The sequence below is a fragment of the Varanus komodoensis genome, unplaced genomic scaffold (assembly GCF_004798865.1).
Source record: "Varanus komodoensis strain SLA01 unplaced genomic scaffold, ASM479886v1 scaffold41, whole genome shotgun sequence".
In the NCBI taxonomy this organism is placed as follows: domain Eukaryota; kingdom Metazoa; phylum Chordata; class Lepidosauria; order Squamata; family Varanidae; genus Varanus; species Varanus komodoensis.
Window position 1 is genome coordinate 6297710 of NW_025335954.1, and position 19099 is coordinate 6316808.

General features: G+C 46.0%; 2 protein-coding genes across 7 annotated transcripts in view; one reads left to right on the top strand and one right to left on the bottom strand.

The window, feature by feature from the left end:
• MARS1 (methionyl-tRNA synthetase 1) overlaps window positions 1–1923 on the bottom strand; it is a 28986-nt gene extending 27063 nt beyond the window's left edge. For both annotated transcript variants that reach the window (XM_044443099.1, XM_044443098.1), the window contains exons 1-2: window positions 1696–1923; window positions 614–704 (exon numbers count right to left, since the gene is read on the bottom strand). In XM_044443099.1, the coding sequence (XP_044299034.1) occupies window positions 614–704; window positions 1696–1798 (194 nt within the window). In that variant the 5' untranslated portion in view covers window positions 1799–1923. The remainder of the gene's footprint in view (window positions 1–613; window positions 705–1695) is intronic.
• A 157-nt stretch (window positions 1924–2080) lies between these two features.
• ARHGAP9 (Rho GTPase activating protein 9) overlaps window positions 2081–19099 on the top strand; it is a 44318-nt gene continuing 27299 nt past the window's right edge. Inside the window, exons 1-4 of one of the 5 annotated variants that reach the window (XM_044443219.1) lie at window positions 2081–2134; window positions 4315–4402; window positions 13606–14007; window positions 16185–16414. In XM_044443219.1, coding sequence (XP_044299154.1) covers window positions 13677–14007; window positions 16185–16414 — 561 coding nt within the window. In that variant the 5' untranslated portion in view covers window positions 2081–2134; window positions 4315–4402; window positions 13606–13676. Of the gene's footprint in view, window positions 2465–3417; window positions 4403–13605; window positions 14008–16040; window positions 16045–16184; window positions 16415–19099 lie in introns of those variants that run through there. The other 4 variants (XM_044443218.1, XM_044443220.1, XM_044443222.1 and 1 more) reach the window with 4 other exon arrangements.

A 19099-nucleotide genomic window follows, 5' to 3' on the forward strand; every position in this document is an offset into this window, starting at 1 on the left:
ACATGCTGCTCCTAACTTGTCATTTACCAGCAGTATCTTTCACCTTGTCTTTCACCAATCCAGTTATTTTTAATAACCAGCTTGAAGTATTAAGAAACTTAAAAACTAATCTGATACTTTTCAACATTCAGGTGATTTCAATTAAGTATTAAGGGTACAGTAGCTATGTGGCTCAAAAACCAATGCACATATTGCAATCCAAAAGAACACACCCATGTCCAAGACTCTCAAATAGAAAGTGTAGGTTCTAATGCTAGTTGTTGCTCAATTAACAAATCATTCTTGAAATGATTCATGCTGGAATAACTTGGAGATATTTTGGCCTGTCAGTTGAGACATTTTGTAATACTTGGGCCTGTGATTTCCATTGGCACATCCAGTGGTGAGGGATGATGGGAGGTATAAGCCAAAACATCTGGAGATTCACAAGCTGCCCATCTCTGCTTAATTCCCAACATACATCAAGTCTTTTCTTTTGGCAAGGGGACTGAAGGCTCCAGGCAGCTATATCCCCAATCTTTATTTATTCATTGTTACTCTATATGTTGACACAATATACACACAGTTTAAATAACATTATCTGAGAAAAGAGGGCCCCACTCCTCATACTTACTGGCAAATAGTATTTGTGGAGAAGAGGAAGGACCCTTTGTCCAGCTGCAGAGCTGGCAGCTTTGACTGGGTGAGAAATGGGACTACATGAGCTGGTAAGGAAAAAAAATACACAAATTAGGAGAAAAGTTCATCTCCCCCAATGTGCCCTCCCCCCACTGTATTATTCAATATACTACAAGTTTCAGTCACTTCTCTGTTCAGGAAGACAAACTCTAGGCCCACTGAGAAAGCAAGTGTGAATGTGTTATGCTGGAGAAAAATTATATAGCATCCTGAGGGTCCTGCCGCTTTTTCTGTTCTTGCTGCCCAAAAATCCTTTTCCCTTCCTTGCAAAGATGGACATGTTTTTTCCTGGAAGAGTTCCTGCTTTTTTGAAAGCTGCACAAAAAGCCCAAATTCAGCAGGCAAAACTTCTCTTAAGACCAGACATTGGGGAAAGTCTCATCTGTTAAACACCTATTTGCCACATGACTGTTCAGAGAATTACTGCTTACACAGAAGAATCTTCCCTGCCACTCCATAGTAGAGATTACCTTCACAGGGAAGTGGGGGGGGGGGAGGTTTCTGTCCAAAAATAAAATACAGGAGATGCAAAATATACAAGAAATACTATATGTAAGTTCATGCTTTTTAGTTCCAATTTTTCTTAATCCAAAAGAACCACTACACCCTGATTCCATAATCATAACCACTAGTGGTTTAGGATTGATTCTCCGATCTCCCCATCCCACCTGCCACATCCAAGCAGGTAGAAGATAACAAAAGCCCATAACTAATCTAGGTTAAGCGGTGCTGAAGTCGCGAGGCGGCATGGTGGACAGCAGAGCCCTTAAAATAAGAATGCGATTAGATGTTTGCAAAAAGACGAGGAGCAGATGGGGGCAAGGGATTCTTACAGTGGCAACATCTGTTTAATTCTGCCGTTGGGTTGTTTCTAGTTTTATGTCAGAAAATTCTCACGCCAGCCGCTTGGGAGGTAAAAAGGCAAGGAGGGGCTACTTTCGATGAATAACACTGGGTCCTTCCAGGAAGGGAGCAGCCCCCGAGCCAGCCGCGATCGCTGCCCTCACAGGCACTCACCATCTTGCGGGAGCCACCGAAGCTCCACAGGGGCGTCGGTGGCTTGGGCGGCCGCCAGCACCTTCAGCCCCCCAGGACTGCCTTTGCTGAGGAACAGCTTCATGCTCCGTCCTCCCGTTCGCTTCCCAGCACGTTCTGCTGATGCAACGCGCCCGGCTCTTGCCTACTAAGGCCAGCCGCCGCCTCCTGGCCCACGTTTGCGAAGAAGCCGGTCGCTCCAACCCTCCCTTCCACGCCAACCCCGGCGCTTGCACATGCGCTCTCAATCCCCGCGCCTTCCGGCTTCCCCTCCCCCATACCGTGGACTACATCTCCCGGTATGCATGGCGCACGGAACAGGAAGTTGTGGAGGGGACGAGAGGAGAACGGAAAGGGGCCGAGAATGGAAAGAGTATATTTAAATTATTCATAAGGATCTCCAAAGCTGCGGCGGTGTTAGGTACCAGAAGGAGCCGGTGCTGAGGCCCCCAGGATCTAGCCCCCATAAATTTGCATATGCTAATTTGCATATATTCTAAGGCGGGTTCTCTGTTTCTGCATATACATTTGTTTGTTAAGGGAGGAGCAACTTCGTTCAATTCAGCAGGATAATGTTTTTTTTGCAGGGAGAGTAGTATTTTAATACTGCAAGATACTGCAATAACAGGGCGCACGTACCCCTGCCCTGCTTTATTTACATGTGTATGATGTTTCCTATCCATTTTTGTCACACTTGATCATAGAGGGTTCATGGGTGGAAGTCAGGACTGTGCAGACTTCTTACTTTGAGGTCAATGTTGCTAGGGTGAAGAATTAGCACAGTACATTGGGCTCCGTGCAGATCTCTATCGTACACTGGCAATTTTATTCTAAGATAATACAGATAACCAGGCCAGTGAGTGTCTCAGAGCATTTGCAGAGTGCCTCTCTTTTGTGAAACTGGTCATATTTGCATTTCCTATTTTTTTTAACCTCCCCATTCCCCTTCTGTCATTTTCATACCATTTTATAGTGTTTGTGTAAAATCATAGGTCTGCATTCTAAGCCTAGTCACTTTAGAGCACAATCCTTTCCATATTTAAACAGGGAAAAAATTCTACAATTCCCTGCATTGTTTAGGTTGAGTCTCTTGCGGGCGGTGGGGGGGGTGGAAGCTGGAGACTAATTGCAGGCTACCTCCTGACCTCCCCAACTGCCTCCCCTCCCCTCCATTTTTTGATTTTGGAAAGCCGTCCGCATGAGTCTTTCTGGGTTAGCTGCAAAAGGGAGGGTGTGGAACTCCGATTTCCAACTCCAGTTCCAAATCCTAAAACTCCTGCCCCATCTTTTAGATGCTGTCTAGAGGCCATGGGCTCGCTCCCTCATCATGTTAGTGAAGATCACAACAATGAAACAGCTTTTGTTGTTTTAAGAGTATGCCTACAGCAGAGTATAATATGTCTGAGTATGCCTGTAGTAGAGTATATTATGTTATACAGTAAATCCCTTTTCAAATAAATTAAGCTAAACAATAAGAAATTCAGAGCCTGTATAGAGTCCCCCACTTTGACAGAACTTCACTCACTCACCCTTCCTTCCTTATTTTGTTTATTTGATTTATATCCTGCCTTTTATTTTTTTTAAAGAACTCAAGGCATCAGTCTCCTTCTCCAGCTCTTAGTCTTAACGCCACAACAACCCTGTGAGGTTGGTTGGGCTGAGAGTCTGTGGCTGGCCCAAAGTCACCAAGTTGGTTCCATGACTCAGCAGGGACAAGAACCCAGATTGCCTGAGTCCCAGTCCTGCACTCTTAACCATGTTTTATCGAACATTGGAAAATCATAATAGGGAATAGTAGTTATATTGCTTCCACTTGACATTCCAAAGAAAGGAGTTTAATTGTGTGTGCGTGCGTGCGTATAAGGGGGCTGATGATGGTATGCAGAGGCTTTCTTCCAAGGGAACCTCTTTCCTCTAGGGAACTGAATTCAATCTAAGAGGGGTGTGTGTGTGTGTATTGGGGTGGAATATTCTAGTGCTGGCAGCAGGCAAAGACAAGGAAACAAGAGCAAAAGTTGCAGGATTCCAGAACCAAATTGCAAAAATAATATGTTGGAACTTAAAGCTCTTGCTGCCAGTAGCTAAGCCTTAGTAGAAGCATTTGGAACTGTTAAGATGGTGAAAAAGCTGCACAGCAAGCAGGAAACCACCCAAGAATCAGTGGTTGGGGGAAAGAGGGTGAGGTCAGAAGAACAAGTTACTACTGTTTGGTGAATCTGATAGGGCAAGATTAGGATCCGAGGTGGGCTGTATTCTTTGTTAATGCTTTAGTAGAGACAGATAAGTTGTATGATTTGCAAACAAGCAGTTATAATTAAATCTGTGATCAGCCTGATCCTAAGCACGTTCACGCAGAAGTAAGCCTGGGCTTAATAGGGTGTACAAAGCCTACACTTTAAAAAAATGCATATACATTTTCATAACGGGCCTGTGGGTCAGAGACAGTGCCTCCTTCCTGCTTTCTATGGCACGTGAACAAAGAGGCTCGAGCTGCAGCCTACAGGAAACCATTCTCTGAAAGCGTACATACGATACGCTTTGTGCCTCATGCACCAGATTAATTTAAACAAAATGCTTCATTTTTTACCCTAACTTCATAAGAGATGCAAATCAGGACAATAGAGTGGATTTGGGAGTGCAAACACCCACGATTCCAGGAATATCATCTCTCACTCTGATGGACATTCAGGTAAATATAACTCTTCTGTGCTGTCCTTTCTGTTATGATTGAGCTTCTCTTTGGGGGGACTGGTTGGGTAAGATTCCTGTGTTCAGCTTCAATGGAAAAGGACCTCAAAAATAGTGGGGCAGAGGGGTCCACTGAAAGCCAGGAGCTATGAAATGCACACTTCAATGCAAGAAGAAATGCAGAAGGTTGGGGTCAACCCTGAGTTCCCTTTTAGCCCCAACTGAATATGGTTTCAAGTTCCCACTTCTCAGACAGTAGAAAGTTTCAGTGGGGAAGACTTTTACGAGGTCAGTTTCCTTGTTAGGGAAGAACTGCTAGGCTGGAGACAGGGCTTCTGTTTTGTGGCTTACTAACAGGCTTGGTATCAGCCCCTTCGGTAGCTGCCATCCCCTTAGCATCTGGCAAAGGCCCACCAGTGTTGAGGCCACCCCCTCCATGCTGGAGCGCTGAATCTGAGAGCTGCCGTTATAAATTTCCCACAGTGCCACCAACATAACATCTCTCTGGGGCATTGTGGGAAGTTTAAAACAGTGGTATATTGCAGCCTGCCGTGGTTGCCAAGTTATCCCGTGGCCATGTATCTATCCATGAATGAGGGCCCTCTTACACCTGCTAATGGACCTGCCTACTAGCCTGCTCAGTCCATCTATTTCGGGTTCCGTTTTGAACCCCCAGACTCCATCTTGGTATCGCTAGTTGTCCGTCAACGGTGCCACTATGACTCATCCTCCTCTGTTGGTTGCAGAGAGAGAAACACAGAGCATGATGATATTCATCTGCAGCTGAATTAGACAAGCACCCACAATTCTGAACGTCAAGCATGTTGCAAACTGTCCAGTAATACCCTTATTTATTTATTTATTTATTTATTTGGGTATTTTTTAACCCCGTCCAAAACCTTGTGCATCTCTGGACAGCTTACAAATATTTACCTGAATCTTATAAGTATACACTTTTTATGACTCAGAAAACAATGTAAATAAGGCACTGAGTGTTGCATGCAATCAAAAATGTTTGCTACAGTTTAAAACTGAGGCATCAATCAATCAATCATATCTATGATATATTTAAAGTATTTTAACCCATTTGTTAGCCAGAATTAGCTCTCAGCATGGCTTGCCTTAGATCGAGAACCTCCATCTTGTGGACTGCTTTGCCAGACAAGGGTAAGGCTTCCTGGCCCCTATAAAGGTTTTCAGGCAGGAGGCGATAAGGAGGCCTGCAGTTGGGGTCTGCAAATTTGTCTCCCTGCCTTCTCTGCACAGGAACCGGTCCAATTGATCCTAGCTGATCGATTCCTCTAACATGAGCCTGAGGTTGCAATACCCAGTGGCTTATTCTGGCCTAGGGTTCTGCACCTGGCTCTGTTTTGGCTCCTACCAGAAGCAGCCAAGCGTTGGGGACTGGGCAGAGGTGCATGATATTAGATGCCCTAAAGTGAGGTGTGAAAAGACCACAATTCTTTTTTTTTTTTTTGCCTGTTTCTTACCAATACTGCAGAAAATTGGAAGCAATGCCAGGGTGATTTGAAGAAGGCAGGAAGGTGGTCACAAAAAGGGCCCAGAAGTCAAATGCAGCCCACAGACAGCAATTCACCCACCCATAATTTAAAGAATAGTAACACCGTGAGCACAATAGCAGTGTGCCAAATGTGGTGGCTCCCTCGTGGACGAAGTATTCAGTATGAATATACACACAATCTCTTGCTAAGTTGTTAGTTTGATGTCCAAAACTGGACCCTCTGGTTGGTTAAAGGTTAAACAACTCAGAGTTAACTTATGATTTGTTGTTGAGTTAATTCTGGATTGTTTTAACCCATAACTCAGAATGTCTTGATTCAGAGGTCACACTAACAAGCAAGGAATGGGTTATTCATCAGTTGTTTGTTCAGACCAGAAGTGACTTGCATGCTCTGCATGTCACCACAATTTGTGGGATAACTTTTCACCATGGTATATGAACTAGGTCACCGTCTAGTTATGAAGTGCTGCTTCTCCCCTACATCCATTCATGCACAGTGGAAGATTGCAGTCTTATATTTTCATTCAACTTTCAAGCACTAAAAGAGTCCTGCATAGTGTGGAGAAAGAGGTTATCTAGTTTATGGCAGTGACTGATTCAACAGGGAAAGCAACTGCATATTTGAAGGCTGTCTTGCTATTCTGAAATCAGAATGGGAGCGGATAGGTATCAAACTCACATACATGAATTGAACTGATCTTATTTGCTGCATGGAGCATTTGACATTTGCAGTCCAGATCCAGCATGACTATCTGGTAGCCCATGGGCTACCAAATCCCTTTTATCCAATGTCATACAGGATTTATCCAATTTTAATCAAGGTGGGTGTCAATGTGCATGAAGGAGAAAGGTCCAGCTTGTAAGTGAAGGAAGCCATAAATTCCCACGTGCATTTCTTATAATTTGTTTACTACTGTTATTTCACGAACACAGAAGAACAGCAAAAAGCAAAGGGAAAAAGCCAGTCCTGCTTCTGTTGCTGAGCCCTGGCAGGCCTGCCCAGTCATGGTGCCAGATGGCAGCAGTATTTAAAGTGATGCCAGGGAACTGGTGGGGGAACCACCATTTCAAATTCCGATAGTATTCCAGAGTGACATGACATCAGAGTCATGGTAAGAAATTAAAAAGGCAGAGGCAGCCATCAGGTGCTGCTTGAAGCACCAGGCCAGAAAAAAGGCGTCAGTTCTGGTCTCAGTCCTGCCCTAGGGTCCTGAAGTGGACTTGGATGCTGACAGCATCTTTGTGGAAACAAAGACACACCTGCAAGGGTGACTGGCCTTCACCTTTAGGAAATGCACTCATTCCTCAGCTTGCCTCCCATGCTACCTGAGCACATGCGCTTGATAACTGTAGAAAGCTTTCTCCTACTTTTTTTGAAATTTATAAACTGCTCCATATTGTTCCCAAGTGGCAAATAATGAAGCAAAAAAGCATCAAGCTAGGAAATAATAGAACATTTGAAATCAGGTTAGGCAATAAACACTTGGCTGGCCCTTCCAGCAAGGCTTGTTCAGATAAAATTGCCTTCCAGCAGATGCCAAAAACGAATCATGGCTGGCATCTGGCTGGCAGGAAATTCCACAGGGAGGGAACCAAAACATGAAAAGCGGATTTGAAACAGACCTCAGGCCTAGGTGGGAACAGCAGGAGTGTATCATTCAATGACCTCAGCGACTGGGCAGGCTGCTGAGGGGGAAGGCATGCTCCAATTAATGCATGCTTATAAAGTTTGCATTATAAGTGGGGTAGAGCATTCTGCTCCTTCATGGATCACTGCCTTGTCGTGGCAAAGGGGCTCGCGTAGCTCAATGAAGCTATGAGCTATGCCGTGCAGGGCCACCCAAGACGGACAGGTCATAGCAGAGAGCTCTGACAAAACGTGATCCACTGGAGAAGGAAATGGCAACCCACTCCAGTATCTTTGTCATGAAAGATGGACAGTACCAAAAGGCAAAAAGATATGACGCCGGAAGATGAGCCTCACAGGTCGGAAGGTGTCCAATATGCTACTGGGGAAGAGCAGAGGGCCAGTACTAGTAGCGCCAGAAAGAATGAAGCGACTGGGTCAAAGCCGAAAGGACGCTCAGTTACGGATGTATCTGGTGCTGAAAGGAGAGTCCGATGCTGCAAAGATCTATACTCCATAGGAACCTGGAATGTAAGATTCATGAATCAAGGAAAGCTGGGCATGGTCAAACAAGAGATGACAAGACTGACCATCGACATCTTAGGAATCAGTGAACTAAAATGGACAGGAATGGGTGAATTTAATTCAGATGACCATCAGGTATACTACTGCGGGCAAGAATCCCTCAGAAGAAATGACAGAATGATCTCAGTTCGAATCCAAGGCAAACCATTCAACATCACAATAGTCCAAGTCTGTGCCCCAACCACTGGTGCTGAAGAGGCTGAAGTTGATCGGTTCTATGAAGGCCTACAACACCTTCTAGAATTAACACCCAAAATGATGTCCTTATCATCATGGGGGATTGGAATGCTAAAGTAGGAAGCCAAAAGATAACTGGAATAACAGGCAAGTTTGGCCCTGGAGTACAAAATGAAGCAGGGCACAGGCTGGTAGAATTTTGTCAAGAGAATACGATGGTCATAGCAAACACTCTTTTCCAACAACCCAAAAGACGACTCTACACATGGACATCACCAGACAGTCAACACAGAAATCAGATTGACTATGTGCTCTGCAGCCAAAGATGGAGAAGCTCTATACAGTCAGTAAAAACTAGACCAGGAGCTGACTGTGGCTCAGATCATAAGCTTCTTGTTGCAAAATTTAGGCTTAAATTGAAGAAAGTAGGGAAAAGCACTAGGCCACTCAGGTATGACCTAAATCATATCCCTGATGAATATACAGTAGAGGTGACAAATAGATTTAAGGAATTAGATCTGATAAACAGAATGCCTGAAGAACTATGAACGGAGGTTCACAACATTGTACAAGAGGTAGCAACTAAAACTATCCCAAAGAAAAGAAATGCAAGAAAGCAAAATGGCTGTCTGAGGAAGCTTTACAAATAGCTGAGGAAAGAAGGGAAGCAAAAGGCAAGGGAGAAAGATACACCCAATTGAATACAGAATTCCAGAGAATAGCTAGAAGAGATAAGAATGCCTTCTGAAATGAACAGTGCAAAGGAATAGAAGAAAACAATAGAATAGGGAGGAACAGAGATCTCTTCAAGAGAATTGGAGATATGAAGGGAATGTTTCATGCAAAGATGGGCATGATAAAGGACCAAAATGGCAGGGACGTAACAGAGGCAGAAGAGAGTAAGAAGAGGTGGCAAGATTACACAGAAGAACTATACAAGAAAGAGCTTAATGTCCCTGATAAGCACGATGGGGTGGAAACTGACCACAAGCCAGACATCCTGGAATGTGAAGTCAAATGGGCCCTAGGAAGTCTGAGCAAAAACAAAGCTGGTGGAGGCGACAGTATTCCAGCTGAGCTATTCAAAATCTTAAAAGACGATGCAGTAAAAATGCTACACTCAATATGCCAGCAAATTTGGAAAACTCAACAGTGGCCACAGGATTGGAAAAGGACAGTTTACATTCTGATCCCAAAGAAGGGCAGTGCCAAAGAATGTTCAAACTACCGCACCATTGCACTCATTTCACATGCTAGCAAAGTGATACTCAAAATCCTACAAACTAGGCTCCAACAGTACGTGGACCAAGAACTACCAGAAGTACAGGCAGGATTTCAAAGAGGAACTAGAGATCAAATTGCCAACATACACTGGATCATGGAGAAAGCTAGGGAGTTCCGGAAAAACATCTCCTTCTGCTTCATTGACTATGCTAAAGCCTTTGATTGTGTGGATCACAACGAATTGTGGCAAGTCCTTAAAGAGATGGGAGTACCAGACCATCTTATTTGTCTCTTGAGAAACCTATATGCGGGTCAAGAAGCAACAGTGAGAACTGGACACGGAACCACTGATTGGTTCAAAAATGAGAAAGGAGTTCGGCAAGGCTGTATACTGTCGCCCTGCCTATGTAACTTATATGCAGAGCACATCATGAGAAAGGCGGGGCTAGATGAATCACCAGTTAGAATTAAGATTGCTGGGAGAAATATGAACAACCTCAGATATGCAGATGATACCACTCTCATGGCAGAAAGTGAAGAGGAACTAAAGAGCCTCTTGATGCAGGTGAAGGAGGAGAGTGCAAAAGTTGGCTTCAAACTCAACATTAAGAAAACTAAGACCATGGCATCTGGTCCTATCACTTCCTGGTAAATAGATGGGGAAGAAATGGAGGTAGTGACAGATTTTATTTTCCTGGGCTCCAAGATCACTGCAGATGGGGACTGCAGCCAAGAAATTAAAAGATGCTTGCTCTTTGGGAGGAAAGCTATGGCAAATCTAGACAGCATACTAAAAAGCAGAGACATCACCCTGCCAACCAAAGTGTGTATAGTCAAGGCTATGGTTTTCCCAGTTGCAATGTATGGCTGTGAAAGCTGGACCATAAGAAAGACTGAGTGCCAAAGTATTGAGGCCTTTGAATTGTGGTGCCGGAGGGAACTCCTCGAGTCCCTTGGACCACAAGGCGATCAAAACAGTCAGTGCTAGAGGAGATCAACCCTGATTGCTCTTTAGAAGGCCAGATACTGAAGATGAAACTCGAATACTTTGGCCACTTAAGGAGAAGGAAGGACTCCCTGGAGAAGAGCCTAATGCTGGGAACAGTAGATGGCAAAAGAAGAAGGGGATGGCAGAGGATGAGGTGGCTGGATGGAGTCACTGAAGCAGTCGGTGTGAGCTTGAGTGGACTCCGGGGGATGGTGGAGGACAGGAAGGCCTGGAGGAATGTTGTCCATGGGGTTGCGATGGGTCGGACATGACTTCGCGACTAACAACAACAAGAAGAAGAGCATTCTGACCTGTGGAAAGTGAAGTTGGAGTGCAGAGTGGGCCTCAGACTTCCAGAAGGTGGCCATCCCCAATCTAGAAGCTGTCACATATAGATCCAATGTGGTGTAGTGGTTAGAGCATTGAACTGGGACTCGTGTGGTACTGATGCTGAGCCTCACTTAGACATGAAGCTCACAGTGTAACTACGGGCTAGTTACAGATTCTCAGCCTAACCTACCTCACAGGGTTGTTGTGGGGATAAAACGCGGAGGATTGTGTAAGCTCCTTGCTGGTAAAAAGGCAGAATAAAGAGATGATAAAATATAAAAATATATTGCATAGATTGGTCCATGGGAAGCTGCTTAATGAAAGGCCTTGCCTTGGAAGAAAACTGATTGGATGGGGTTGCCTCCCTCCCAGTGCTGTGTTGGAGATGCAGGCAGGAGAGATGCTGGGGAGTCCCAGGGGCTGAGCAGAGGCAGGTTGGCTGTTTGCCTGAGGGGTTCTAGAAACCGCCTCCCTGGGCCAGTCCTGTTCAAGGGGAGCAGATTTCCCTGAGGCACCCTTGCCTGCATGTGGCTGCATGTTCCCTCTCAGCAACAAGCTGCAAGAGCAGTGTCTCTTCAGTTGCACCATGCCTGTTGCGGTTTCCACTTTTCCAGACTCCGGGTAGCTGGAGAGGGCCAAGGCAACACTTCTGACAGACCTCCCTCCCACACACGCATACACACATGCACTAATGTCACATCACTTCGCCGATCTGGCAGGCACTCTGAACGCCAGCTGTCCCCAATCTGGTACCCTCCAGATGTGCTGGACTACAGCTCCTGTTGCCCACGGCCACACTGGCTGAAGATGGTGAGTCCAACACATCTGGAAGAGAGCAGGTCGGGGAAAGCTCCTGAAGGCCATCCATACTCTGAAGCCTCGGTGGCCCTTTACGGGCCCAGCAAACTGCAGCCATAGGGTGTCTGGAGTGCCGTGTCATGGAGGCAGGCTGGGAGCTGGAGTCCGCTACGTAGCTGTCCCCTCACTTTCTCACTGGTGCACTTTTGTCTTTCCCCTGGCCTGATGCACACGGAATCCTAGCAATTCATGGGTTGTTTAACCCACAAATTTGGCATTATCAGTTGCTATCCTGCTATAATTTTTATTGACCCCACTTTGGAAATGGCTAAATTCTTTGCTACGACTATTTTCTTTAGTTGGGTGTGTGTGTCCATATTTCAGCCTTCCACACGTTAAGAAGGAACATTCATTTGGTTGGTACTATGGCGGCCTTACCACTTCAAGCAGAATTTGTGGGTACAGAAGCTCTTAAGTAAAGAAGAGTTTTTATTTTATATTGACTGGGTATATGTGACATGACGAACTATCATGGGTGATAAGCCACAGTGGATTCTTCTGTTGTGCAAACCCAAACATGATAAACCATGGGTTGGTCTAGGGATTGTAACCACAATGGGTTGTCATGTTGCCTTCTCCTTCTCCTCTGCCCCTTCATTGCACACATTCCTCTCAAAGGATTTTTTCTCATCTCCTGTCATTGTGTTTCCCCTTCTCCTTTCACATTTAATTGTCCTATACCCAGCTGTCAGTTTCTTTCATTCATTCATCCCCCACCTTCACTGCTATCACTTCCCACAGCAGCTTCCCCCTCTTATTCCACTCCTTTATTTTCATTTTTTATTACAAAACTATAATTATTTGACCACTCCCTCTGTCAAACTTGCCTGCAGTGCAGCAGAGGTACAGGGTGGTCAAGCAGAGAGGTTCTGGGTATCTCGAAACACTGAAACCTACCTGGAAACAGGCTGTGACACACTCTTAGGACTTGGCCTACAAGCCCAAGAAGCACTCAGAAACCTGAGCCGAAATACCCATTCAACTATGAACTTCACAGGCTGATGTAGAGCTAAGGGTTCTCTTTCCACCTAACCTGTTTCACCCTTCTACTGTGGTTAAAATGGATGGCAGGAGGAGGCAAGTAGGCTGCAAATGCAATAAACAAATTGTTTGTAAGGGCTAACTAGAACCTGTATTCCGAGAGAGAGAGGGAGAGGGAGAGGGAGAGGGAGGGGGGACACCTCCCATTCAAAGCTGATTACCCTATGGAATGCATTGCCACAGGATAGAATACTCCCCACCCTTAGAAATGACTTTGTACCAATCAGAAAATTGTCTGTGCTGATCATCAGCTGGAGGTCCAACAGCTGCTAGGGGTTCATATCCTGCTTTTTCCAGCACAACCGCCAGCTCTTGTCTGAGTTACTGCCAAAGGACAGTTGCACTTTTGCTGGTCTTTTATGAACTATGAGGGCAAATCCTTTTTGCACACATCCTAGTTTCTGTGGAATGGCAATAATCCATATTAGCTTGAGATCTCAGGGCTTCAAACTCAAGAGGCCAAATCTTGAATAGCCACCCGTCAGGAACTGCTTGCTGGCTTTCTGGCTTTTGTGCAATTTCCCCCTTCATTCAACACAGTTGAGCTGCCTCTCCTAAGTCAGGAAAAGCTTTACACTAGAATATCCCAGTTTTGTTTTCTCCATCCCCCTGCCCCACAACTGGAATGCAACCTCCCAAAATTTCTCTGAAATGGCATTTGTCCCCTGGACTGAAAAAGAGATCAACACTGCTGAACTGTTATCAGTAATGCAACAAATAGGACGTCGCAAAAAATACACTGCACTCAAGCAGCTGCTTGCAGTGTCTCTAGAAGCCGTGCCTGCCCTGAGAGGCACGTCGAGGTCGGTGTGTTCCACATTTCAACCTTCTGTCCCATTGTTCCTGGCATAGGTTGCTGCAGCTGACAGCTCTCTCTGCCCCTGGAGTTGCTAATCCTTTTGGGGCCGTTCCATCTTGATGAGATGCTATCTGGCTGGCGGTTGCTGGAGGGATTCGGCCGCTCACCAAGCGAGTCCTCGTTGGATTCTCCAGAAGCAGTCATGCTCCAGGCCCTCTATGACTACCAGTATAAGTCTGAGGATGGAAGGCAAGTGAGCATTGCAGAAGGCGAGATCTTCCAGCTCATGCACAAGACCAATGAGGACTGGTGGCAGGTGCGGCGGCTTGGGCAGAGCAAGCAGAAGCGACCCTTCTTTGTGCCTGCCACCTATGTGGCCGAAATACCTTCGGGAGCAAGGGCAGCCGCACAGCAGAATACCAGGTTGCGTCATGGCATCACGGCAGAGCAGGAGGGTGAGTTTTGTGGGAACAGCAAGCAAGTGGGTGAGCCAGGTGAGGTAGTCATATGGGGGCACTGCAGCCCTGAGAAGTCACCCCTCAGAACCAGCAAGCCCATGAAGTTGGGCATTTGGTGGGTGAGGAGCAGAGGGTGTTCGCTGCAAGGCCTGCAATCTGGCTCTAGACTGTGAAGTCCAGGGGGCAGGAACTGCATACCCAAAGTACAATGCAGAAATGCTCAGAGCAATTCCCTGTTTAAAAGCAGATCAACTGCAAGAGGGTTAAAAACAAAACTAATACATAGACTCTTACAACAGCATGGCCAGAGGAAAGCGGGGTTTAAAACACACAGCTGAAAGGGCTAGGAGAAAGTTTTCTCCTGATGCTGCAGGGACAACTCACTTGGTATCAAGCGGATCTCTGGAGTCATTTCACACCAAGGATGCTACTGAAAAGCAAGTTCTGTGTATGATCCTCCCCTGCCACACCTGTAAGGGTCGAAGGGTGCAGGGAAGGGCCTCTTGCAAGGCAAACCTTAATGCAGGGGTGGGCAGACTCAGGCCTGGGGACCAAGTCTGGCTCTTTGGGGTTTACCAGATGGCCACCTGATTTCCACTGGTCACTGATTCCTGGTGGTTTCCTGGCTTCTGTATACTTCGTTCCCCATTCTAAAACACTGCAACTCCTTACAGCCTTAGTTACTGACAGTGACAGCTTTGAGCTGCATCTTGGTGGTATTTTTTTGCATTTTGACTCTAACACTTTTGCCTTCCATTCGCCCACCTTTGGAAGGCAACCTTTCCCTCACCCCCAAAGAGACTTTGAAATTGAATTGGCGCTGGTGCTGGGAGGCCTTCTCCACCCCCGCCTGGTTGCATGGACATGGAAGGAAGCAGACAAAGAGGATGAGGCAGGTGCAGACTGTACAGAGCAGCTTCACTGCACTACATTGCTCCAAGTAGACCTGGAAACATTTATAGCCAGTTGGGGACATTAGGAACCAATGAGGTGCCAGGAGAAGGAGGCGGCAGCGGCGGAGGAGGAAGAGGCAGAGAAGGAGGAGGAGGGATGGAGACATGCTGGGCACCAAGGGAGAATGCTCCTCAGTTTTGCAGCTTCTGGTGGATTGGTGCAGATGGCAATGGCAAGAGTCCAAGGAGCTCCCAGTCAGTCCCAGCTGAAACAGGGCTAACCTCTATATGGCTCGGTAGAGTCCTCTCCTCTGGGTGTAGTGTGGTGAAGTAGTTAAGAGTGCAGGACTGGGACTCGGACTATCTGGGTTCTAGTCCTCACTCAGCCATGGAGCCGACTGGGTGACTTTGGGCCAGTCACAGACTCTCAGCCCCACCTACCTCACAGGGTGGTTGTTGTGGGGGTAAGATTAGAGAAGAAAGAGAATGATACAAGTGGCTTGGATTCTTTGTAAGAAAATTAGCAGGATATAAATCAAATGAATAAATGGGTGGCTGATGGAACACACGGGGCTTGCTTGGTCTCTGCATGGCCATTAGGTTGCTCCACACAGAAGCAAGTGCCCCAGCTTCAGTAATGCTTGCTTTCCTGAGATGATTATGCAACATCAAAAGGAAATTGTAGCCAGGACTGCAGAGAACACCTGGTTCATGGGATGCACAAAACGACCCGTTTAGAGCAGGGGCCTTGAGCCTCTTTCAGCTTGAGGGCCAAAATCAGTTTTGGAAAAGGAACAGCATGTCTGTGGGGTGGGAGCAAAGGCAAAGGGGTGGGGCCAGAATTCCAATACTACCAGTAACTTGTAGTTTCAAAGGTTTGCTTCTAGTAACTAATCCTTAGGAGAGCCATTGTAACCTTTTGGAATGGGGAGGGAAAAATTGACCAAAGCTGGGAGACTACCGACTGATCGGTGTTTAGTTTGGGCCAGGAAAAGGGGACATGGCTACCTGGGGAACCCTGCATTGCTGGCTTGGGACTCTAGGCAGCTCAAATTTGGCCCACGGACCAAACTTCCTGAATCCTTGGTTTGGAGGGTCAGCTAGTCTATCATGATAGTATTTTGCCTGAAGGAGCAGGATGGTCACTCGGGAGGTGGTACCATTCCCTGGCAGTGTGCAGAGCACCTCAGGTCACAGCCTGCACCATGTCCGCACATCAGGGTGCATCCCTTCCCGGCTGAAGTGGTTTGATGTGGCTGACCCTGCCGCCCTTCCTTCTAGCACACGCGAGTTCTCTGGAGGACCTGTGCGTACAATCTGATCTCCCATCTTTCCACTTGGGCCTCATGTCCTGCCACAGCCTCCCTCCGCCTGCGATGGGATCCTGCCCCCTCCCTCTTGGTAGGAAACACAGCATGGGCATCTTGCCTCAGACAGACGGGATGGGCAGAAAGCAAGAACAACGTTCGGAGGAGGAGCCGATCGAGAAGAAAAAGGGGAACTACCAAGGGGTGAGAACTCTTGTCTTCCTTTTCTTAGACTGGTTGTTGTTTATGAGGTATGTGTAGAGGGCAGGCTCCGGTCTTGACTGGTCTTTTTTAATTTTTTAATGGACTTGGATTTCCATGGGTTGGAATAGCCTCATTTCTGTACCTGTAATGGTTGGGCATTCATCTAAAGCAGTGATCCCCAAACATTTTCAGGCTGCTGTCCCCTTTCCTCTTGTGCAACAACCCTAGCGCCCTCTCCCCCGCCTCTTTCTTTGTATCAGGTGCATTGCTCTACTGCAAATGTAAAACAACAACTCACCTTTCACCACCAGCCTGGAGCTTTCCACTGCCCACTTTGGGAATCACTGATCTAAAGTAACCCGAGTTAAGATTCACAGTTAATCTCTCTGGACACTCCCCTTGCCATGGCACACTCTTATCATCTGCTCAGGGAAAGATCTGCCAATTTCATTCTCCTGGCAGCTGAGACAGAGGGGCTTTCCTACAGTGCAGGAAGTGGTCAGGCATATAATTTTGTCCCTCAGTTGACTAATCTCTTCTAGGTTCAGACGGTATTGACTGGAGAGCAATGTGCTGATTGGAGACCTGCCTGTTCTTAGTGGCTAAAGAAGTTATTGCAGGCTTCAGCTACAGGGATGCATTTGCATTAATTCAAGTTAATTATTGTGGCTTAATGACAAAATGAAACCATGGTGCACACCCATATTTTCCACTTAGTACACACGCCACGTTTCAGTTGTGAAGGTATCACAGTTTTGCTACCAATGCACATATGTACAGATGGAAACGCATCCAGTTCTGCTATTGTAGATTTAAACCCAAGATCCATTGTCCAGAGTCAAATGCAAAATGACAGAAGCTAGCATGGGCTGGAGTGATTTCTGCACAGTTATTTATTTATGCATTTCAGAAATTTATGGCTGACTTTTAGGGTAAACCCTCTAAAACTGTGGAGACTAATACACTCACTGGTTTCTGTTAACTGCCTGCCAGTTGTGCATCAGTTATGCACCCTGGCCAGTGCATCGCAGCCACAGGTCTTCCCTGTCACCTAACCCCAGCATCCTAGTATCTGGTACTCAGAAGAATACCACGTGCCTTTCCAGATGCAGGGCTGTTAGCGCCAGCAATTAGGAAGTTTGTCTTGCTACTCTGCTTCTCCCTCCTTAACAGATTTATTTTTTGGAAAACAAATACAAAAGAAGTGGTTGGAAAATGTGCACGGTCACAACGAAAAGATATTGTCTGTACCTCCATAAAATTCCATGACTGTACAATAAAAGTTGCACCTGGCAAACTCCCTGTTTCTTTGAGCATGTAACTTCCATTTAGTTATCATCTTGGTTAATAGCCATTGAGAAATTCTGCATCAATTTATCCAGTCCTTTGAAAAACAAAACAAAAATACTTGGCTGGTACCACCACATCTTGTCCTAATCCTCTTGCCAAAAGGATGATGGCACACTGCATGAATCTTGCCAGTGGATAAGTCTGATGTATCTTGTTATCACAGTTTAATTGGAATCTGCCTTCTCGCACCTTGAGGTGCCTCTGTATCTTTGGGGGACAGTGGACTTGTCACTATATTGTTTGTCAGCCCTGGTTGAGCTAAGGCTTGTGGAGGTCAGAGATAAAGATGCATATGCTGGTCAGCACAGGCGTGCCCAAGCAACACTTGCCTCCTCTCCGACTTCCCATGGCTTCCCTGCTTCTTGCTCCAAGCTGTAATCTGCTAAGAGTGGGACACAAACCAATCCTTATTTGCGATCTGGAGAACAAACTGATAGTATAATGTGTGATGCTGAATCTTTTCCTTTATCTCAAGGCTAAAGGTAACTTTTCCTGAGTCTTTTTTTCTGGGGCCCTCTTATTAGCTAAATATACAAACTCTGAAGTGACAGAAACCTTATAAAGGCAAATTCTCAAGTGATAGAAACCCTGTAAAGGCACCTTGCTTGCTTTCCCTTGTAAAGCTATTGTATAGGATTAGCTTCCTAATGGCACCTTTTCATAGGTCCTGTCCGGATGACCAAAGCCAAATTTACTTTTCTTGGTGTCTCTCACTGTAATCTACCCTCCTTCTAATGGTGCACCTCCAGATAATGGATTTGAGAGTAAACGACCTTGCTGTAGTAAGGTACAGACTTGCTGTGAGAAATGGATTTCCTACCCATATAAAATGAACTCACACAGTACTGACATCATGCTTCAGTTCTGGAGAAAGCAAGCAGAAACCTTCAGAAAAACAGAAAACATTTTATTAAATTTTCAGGGTGTTTCCATGAGGAAAAGGAAAAATACATTAAGGATGTATTTAAAAGGAGCTGCCAAATATATATGCTGTAAAAATTTCATCTCTAGCCCTGGGTGTGGCCAGAGATGGAGTCTGACAGGCCAGTGGTGCTGGGGGGACACTGGTACTAATTTCCAGCTGAACAGCAAACAAATTGGGCAGGGGAAGAGAAAGAAAACGGTTTGTTAAGCAGTCAGGATATTCTGTGTAATGGTGGTAATGGGCTGTAGCTTGGGCATGCCCTACTTGCATATCAGGGAGGGAAGCATGTAAGAAAAAAAGTGAGAGAAATAAGCCAAGAAGCCTGCAAAAGAAGAAGCAAATGTCATGAGTGGAGCTTGCTGGAGCCAGGGGTCAGACTAGATGGCCCAGGAGACCCCTTCTGACTCATT